At 27.8% G+C, this 8227-nt stretch overlaps 1 protein-coding gene across 1 annotated transcript; it reads right to left on the bottom strand.

Annotated features, from left to right (window-relative positions):
- Window positions 1-1237: 1237 nt before the first annotated feature.
- Window positions 1238-2265, bottom strand: LOC109336855 (transcription repressor OFP13-like). Its single transcript, XM_019573672.1, has one exon. The coding sequence runs from the start codon at window positions 2090-2092 to the stop codon at window positions 1328-1330; it is 765 nt and encodes a 254-aa protein (XP_019429217.1). The 5' UTR covers window positions 2093-2265; the 3' UTR covers window positions 1238-1327.
- Between the last annotated feature and the right edge of the window lie 5962 nt (window positions 2266-8227).

Genomic DNA, 8227 nt, shown 5'->3' on the forward strand with positions numbered 1-8227 from the left:
AATTCTCGAACCATCAACCTCATTCACTTTATTCTTAATACCCTTCATCAAATTATTAGATCACCTTATGACTTCATTTCTTTATGAATTTATTGTCGATGAAACTTGAACTCACAACCCCATTCAGTCAATAAAATTAAGGAATTCAATAAAAAATGGCAAGAGTTGGTTCATTTTTATCAACTTTTGATTTTGTCCTCTTCAACTTTTTGTTTTGCCAATTTAATCACATTTGCAGAAGAAGCCCCCAACAAGTTACCCAGCATGGAACTTTAAATGTAATAAATGACAAGAATGCCGTTGAAGCAAAAGCATACCTAACGGGCAGACCTCATTTACTTCTACCATATTCATGTGTAGTACAATTATTAATTATTAATTACCATAAACAAGGTCATGTTTCCTTATAAAACTATGTTCAGATTGAGAAACCGAGAGGGACTGTCTATCGCAGTGAAAGCAACAGAAAATTTACTACCATTTTGCCGCATCCATGTTGTACATAGATATGGATTTATCTTATACATGTTATTGTACAAATTTATATATAATCAATATATTTTTTAAGAGTTTATGATTATTAATCATGGATGACGATGCAATGATAATATATAAAATTTATAGACTATCAATGTATAAATTTTTTATATAATAATATACCAAAACCAAACTGCACAACGTAATTAAAAGACACAAATAGCAATTTCCACACCTATGTCTATGCATTTACGCCTATACATACGTTCATGGTTTTAAACGCAGTATCATAATTTTGAATAATTTTGTAATTACATGCTTGCAATTGTGACCATAGTTTTAAATTTGGGTATGATATTGTAATTGGGGTTGCAATTTTAGGACTTTGGAGTTTCTATGACTATATCAGGAATTGCAACCACATTTAGCACATTATTCCACAGTAGTCCATAATATTTTTTGAAGCTTCTAAAAAATTTAAACACAACTCCAATTAAATTTTTTAAACATGTTACCTATATTTTAATAATAATTAATTGTTAATAAACTTAGTGCAATCACAATTAAAATTCATAGAACTTCATAAACAATTAATTAAACACAATACCTTACTATTCATAGAGAAATTATGTTAAATACTGCAAAAATAAATAAAGCAAAAATATTGGCTAAGACATAACTTGAGAGAGAGTGAGTAAAATACTATCAAAAACTCAATTGTGAGGTTTTTATGTTAATTTCTTGCCCCTATGAATAAACATTGACGAAATTCAAATGTTAATTTTATGGTAAGGGGGTTTACATACAATTCCCTAAACCTTAAACTAATCAAGCCTTTGAAGATAAAGACTTAAGCTTCATTATCTTCATGAGTAATCTCCTCCTTAACTTGTTCTAACAACAAAGATGAACATGGAGCATTAACCTTCTCTTTTTCTTCTAAACATGAAGCACAGAGAGTGCTACACCGAGAAGAATACATAGAAGAACTAGAACTTGATACAGGAGAAGAAGTTGAACAACCAAAATGAGAAGTAGTAGAAGGAGAAAGTGAAGAAGCAGATTCAACTCCAAGACCAACCAATAAATCAACAAAAGCACCAAGAATATACGGATAATTGCTTTTCCCATTAACTTTCAAATACCAACACAAAAGCTCTTCCAAACTCTCCCAATCCTTCACCCCATGAATCTTTACCATCTCCTCCATGGATTCTCTGAAATCTACATAAGGATCTTTGGAAACCATTGACATAACCATACTATCTTTGAATGGAGGAGAAACTAACTTGGCCTCTAATATGGAACTGGTCTCATCTGGTTCGAAGAAAAGGCGATCTGAACGCAACCCACGAATCATTGTCTCTTCTTCTGAACATGTTGAGAAGCTAGCTGACTCTTCATCACGAGATTCTTCAGTGAAGAATGATTTGGAGCTTTCAGATTCTAAATAAGCTGAGTTAATGGTTTTGAACATGACTGCATTTTCTTCTTTGTTGTTGTTGTTGTTGGTTCTGAAAGAAAGGGTTCTAGGTTGGTGACAAGATGGCCAAGCCCACGACGATGTGGACCTTGTTGAAGCATTTGTGTTGTTCTTGAGAAAGGAAAACTTCATAGTTTTGGGTCTTTATTTTGATTTTTTTTTTGCTTGTAGTTAATTATGTAGAGGGTGGTGGAAAATGACTTTCTGGGTTTGAAAATGCAATGAGAGTTAAGGAAAGAGTTAAGTCTATAAATAAATGCATTCATGAAAGTTCAGAGATGGGGTTGTGGGGAGGGAAGATTTTAAACTAGCTGTTGTAAAGGATGAGATCATATGACTCTATTCATATTTATTTGGTGTATCAAACCGATCACAAAGTTCCATTCATTTAATCAAAAAAATTATAAAAATAAAAATAAACATTTTAATATTATTTTATAATTTTGATTAATCCCAAAATATAGATTGATTGAAAAATTACAGGACACATAAAGTTGAATCTTCCTGTCTTTCTTGGAACTGATTTGTGGGGTCAACTCAAACATATATTTCCATTAAATTTTGGATTTTCTTAAACTTGGATAGAATAAGATGCTGGTGTTGTTTAATTTGTATATTAATAAGATATGATTTTCAAATTGATAAGTCATTTAGATTCTTTCTCAACTCAATTCATGAGTGACCTTTTCTTTCTAAAAGGTTATTTTGGTAAAAAATTAATTAATGTGCATAAAATTTTGAATAAAAAAATCAAAACAAGAACTTCAAAATAATCTTACAAAAGATCTACCAATAATAAGTAATAAATATAGATGTAAATAAAGAAAGTTACACCAACCAAGTAGACTAAAATACTATTTCCATCTCAAACTTTAATTAAAAAGTCTTAAACCTTTATATTTAAAATCTATAAAGACAATATTATCTAACTATCACTATAGAATAACAATTGATAGCTTGATACTATTCATTTAGTTTTTTATTTTATCTTAGGATACATATAATTCTAAATAGTGTTCTAAGACGTTGTACTTACCCTCATGAGATGGTGCACCTTTTATTTGATTTCAGTTAAGAATATTTATATTTACAATTTAATGTTGGAAATGTTTTCTGATATATTAAAGAAAACTCAATGTTATAAACATATTTTCTTTTAAATCAGGGAAAAATGAATGTATAAAACGCTCATAAATTTTATGTCTTTTGTAAGTGGGTATCATTAACTTTTTTCTTCCTAATTACTCCTTAAACTTTATCTTTTGATAAAATTGGTTCATGTATAAATATATTATTAAGTTATTCATATATAACAAGGAAATTCATGCAATACATTATTATAGTTAAAAGGTAATCATGTATATATAATACTTGTACAATTTAATTATTTAGCATCTTATTCTTAAATCAATATTCATTTCACTTATATATTCCTGTGACAATCTTTTTTCTACTATTTCATATCAATCCTATGCAAAAGTTGAGAATCAATACACAATGATTTTGTAATTTATAAAAAAAAAAGAAAACAAACAAACCAAATTCTCCCTTAGATTCATAATATGTGTTTCATCTTCTGAGTATAAAACCAATTATTATAGATACATATAGAGGTTTTATTTTCCCACTTATCTTTAGCAAATAACTTATTCATTGCTGTGGAGCTTCCATGCTGATCTTAAGGCATTAGAAGAAGGTCTTGTTGAAAATATTATACACTTTACTTTTCAATCCAAGATACAAAGCTCACATTTGTATTATTTTTAATGATGATAAGAGTGTAATATAAGCTAGATATTTTTAATAATGACTGAGCTGTTAGGGAAGATGTGAGTGAAATGAATATTGATTTAAGAATTAGATGCTTAAATAATAAAATTGTACAAGTATATATGCATGATTACTTTTAAGTATAATATATTGCAAGAATTTTCATTTTATCTATGACTAATTTAACAATATATTTATATATTTTATCAAATGATGAAGTTTAAGGAGTAATTAGGAAGAAAAAAAGTTCATAGTACCTACTTACAAAAAACATAAAGTTTAAGGGTAATTTTATTCACTTTTCCCTTTAATTTAATATGTTTATACATGATATTATATAAACTGAGGTGCTGTATAATGCACCATTAATAAATAATAAATGTACTAAATAAGTAGACTAAAATATTATTTTTGTCTAAATGTTCAAGTGAAATGGTAAGGTAGAAAGATTCAAATTAGAAAAATTATAAGAGAAGAAAGCGGCTAGCGCGCTTTGAGATGCAGAGGAGGGAAGTAGCTGGAACGAATGTGAGAGGAGCAAAAAAGGCAGCTCCCTAACCTAATGCAGCATTGGGTTCGGAACGCAGGGAACGATAGTATGGGAGGATATCTAATCCTTTTGCCGCCGCAAGGGTGGATAATCGTACCCAGCTGGCTTGAAGTTGAAGACCTCTGGTTCTAGAAGGCAAAAGAAAGTTTTTTTATGAGTAAATTACACTGATACCTTCTGAGTTTTAGTGAAATTATACACATCACCCTTCACTTTTTTACACCTACACAAATCCCCTAATTTTTATACTTTCTTTACACTAACTATCCCTGCATGAGAAATAAATGTAATTTTTTAAACAAAAAAAATGTGATAAATGCAATTAAGTTAAAGTATATTGTGGAGACAAGTCCAAATAATATATGAGTCGATACCTCTTTATTATTTTTGGTTCGTTACGATATAGTATAAGAACAATTTAAACAATATCTCTTTAGAATTGTTGATGAATTTTATAACAAAAAATAATAAAGATACATTGATTTGTATATTATTTGGATTATTCCTCACAATATACAATGTTTTGTTTAACATAATTGCATTTATCACATTTTTTTGTTTAAAATATTACACTTATTTATCATGCGGGAGTGATCAGTGTAATGAAAAGTATAAAAACTATGGGAGGTTTGCGTAAATGTAGAAAAGTGAGGAAGATTTGTATAATTTCACTAAAATTCAGGGGGTGTTAATGTAACTCTTTTTTTATTGACATTTTGAATTTACAAAAAAAATTGAATTGAAAAAGTAATTTTTATTATGGTTTACATGTAAATATGTAATAATACAATGAGGGATACACTTACTTTTACATTTTTTAAACTTATTATTCATCGTAAACATTAATTTTATGTATATATAATTGTTTAGATTCATTCATTAATTCAAACCATTGAATTTCTTCAGAATTAATGGCTAAGATGATGAATAAGTTTAAAAAAAAGTTATTATTTAAGTATGTGAATCCCATTTTATGATGATAAAGAATATTTCCAAGGAAAAAATATTGTAAAGTTAGATTTAAAGTTAGAAAATATTGCTTCTGCGTTCCATTCTAAGAAAAAATTAAAATAAATTTGTAAATTATATAATGATGACGAGAAGTTGAGAATAATATACTCCTTTAATATTACAATATTTTTTATATCAAATATTTAAAAACTTCATAGTTAAGATCATGGTAAATTTTAAAGAACCTCATTATCAACATAAATTAAATATTTCTAATTCAAAATATTTTTAAAATTAAATTTTAATACAGAGGAAGAGAGATTGAGGACAAACGGTTTTGTTCAATATCTCATGCTCCAATTTAATATATACGTTGATGAATTTTTGCATAGTATTCAAAGTATGAGATTTTAACCCTTAACGGTTAACACACACACCTTGTGCTCATGATTAACCATCTTGAACACAAGTTTTAGGATTTCTCAGTAAGTTAGCAAGCTTAAACAATATTCTTTTGCTTGAATAACACTTTTTTCCCCTCGGTCCAAATCCTAGCGACCCAAGCCCAAATCTAGTTGACTTGACTCTGATTGTACAATCCGAATTCACAGTTCTACTCTACTCAAAAGTTATATCATGAAGCCTGATACTTTAATCCTTAAGGAAAATAAGAAGGTTTGGAGTAATCTCACTGCAATATATTTCATGATTTTAAAGTTTCATTTTTTTATTTTTTTCTACTAAACTCAACTCATAAATATATCTAAGTGACTAAGTTATTATAAAAATTCTTTAGTCATATTCCTAGGAAAAGTACTTTTGAGTTTTGACCATTTTCATAGCCATCCTCCTGTCTGACTCTACCAAAGTTAGTAATGGAGAATTATTATCTAAAGCACGTGTCACTAAAATTTGGACCACCAGTATCCAATTTGGAACTGAATTGAAACTATGGTCAGCCAATACAGGCTAAAGTAGTGTTTTAGCCTTTTAGGCTTTAATTTATTTTAAATCAAATGTATATTTATGAATTAACATTTTAGCTGAAGAGGCTTAAGCATTCAACAAAATTGTAGCTCAAAAATTAGAATAGTGAACGTCTTGTTTCTCTTTAATAATCAGTAAATTTCATTTATCTCTCATACTTTTAATAAAATTACATAAATCACTTCTCATTCTTTTACCCATATATAAATCCCCAAATTTTTATACTTTTATTACACTTATCACCCATATACGAGAAATAAGGTAATCTTTTAAACAAAAAATACGATAAATACAATTAAGTTAAAAAACATGATATATTGTGGAAACAAATCCAAATAATATATGAGTTAATACCTCTTTATTATTTTTGGTTCATTACGATATAATATAAAAACAATTTAAACAATATCTCTTTAAAATTGTTGATGCATTTTGTAACAAAAATAATAATAAAGATACATTGATTTGTATATTATTTGGATTTGTCTCCATAATATTTCATAAAGTAAATTACACTGACACCCACTAAATTTTAGCAAAATTATACAAACCACTCCTCACTTTTCTAACTTACACAAACCCCCCTAATTTTTATACTTTCGTTACACTGATCACCTTGCATGAGAAATAAGTGTGATTTTTTGAACCAAAAATGTTATAATGCAACTAAGTTAAACAAAACATGGTATATTATGAAGACAATTCCAAATAATATATGAGTCGATACCTCTTTATTATTTTTGGTTCGTTACGATATAGTATAAGAGCGATTTAAACAATATCTCTTTAGAATTGTTGATACATTTTGTAACAAAAAATAATAAAGATACATTGATTTGTATACTATTTGGATGTTTCCTCACAATATACCATGTTGTGTTTAACTTAATTGCATTTATAACATATTTTGTTCAAAAGATCACACTTATTTCTCATGCAATAGTGTCAGTGTAATGAAAGTATAAAAACTAGGAGAAGTTTGTGTAGGTGTAGAAAAGTGATAGGTGATTTGTGTAATTTCACTAAAACTCATGGGTGTCAGTGTAATTAACTCTATTTCGTATTTTGTTTGACTTAAGTGTATTTATAACATTTTTTATTCAAAACATTACACTTATTTCTCACGCAGGGGTGATTTGTGTAATTTACTCTTAATAATATGCTCAATTCACTAGAATTAATATTTTAGAGGTAATGATAGACAACAGAGAAAAAGATATATGCACTTGACAATGTAGGAGTTTTATATACTGTCACTGCATCATTTATCATTTATATTTAATAATCTTTGACTTTTCAGAAAAAATAACCAAAATAAATGGATGGTGGATGATGCGGTATCAATATATAAATCTGTATATAAATCTTTACACTGACAGTATATAGATTTTACCACAAGAAAAGATAGGAACGATAGAGTTAGCACTTGTGAGTTGTGATTAATAATTCAGACAACAGTAAATAGGATAATATAACAATGTCGTTTCGTTAAAGGTTTGATAATTTAAAAATACCAGGAGAGCTGTTTTTTATTTCGATTATTGAATGAGTATTCTATTTTTTTTTGTGAATGACTTCAAATATGTTTATGTTCCTGGAATTGAAAACCATAATTCTTAAATTTGAGTATGGAAATTAAAACAACTATATTATCTATAATTCATTTATATTATTTTTAATTAAGAGTCTATGACAATAAAAAATTATATTGAAAATACGTACATCCTTTTCTCATTAGTGCTTACCCATTATCTCTATATTATAATTTGTTAAAGTTGTATTCTATAAATATATACATGTACAAAAATCCAAATTCCTAAAAATAAGATTTTGTAACTTTATATATTGTTGGAACATGGTTTGTTGAAAATCATGAGTGAGAACTTTTGAGTGTGAAATATCAAAAACACCCAAGTCCCACATAGAAGAGTTTGAAAAAAAACAACTCTCAAAGTCCCACATGGAAGAGTTTTGAAAAAATAAAAAATTAAGCTCCTAAGTCCCACATG

The sequence above is a fragment of the Lupinus angustifolius genome, unplaced genomic scaffold (genome assembly GCF_001865875.1).
Source record: "Lupinus angustifolius cultivar Tanjil unplaced genomic scaffold, LupAngTanjil_v1.0 Scaffold_1_62, whole genome shotgun sequence".
Lineage (NCBI taxonomy): Eukaryota > Viridiplantae > Streptophyta > Magnoliopsida > Fabales > Fabaceae > Lupinus > Lupinus angustifolius.

What these genes read in the sequence shown, in the direction of transcription:
- LOC109336855 (XM_019573672.1), bottom strand. Translation starts at nt 2,092, where the DNA reads ATGAAGTTTTCCTTTCTCAAGAACAACACAAATGCTTCAACAAGGTCC.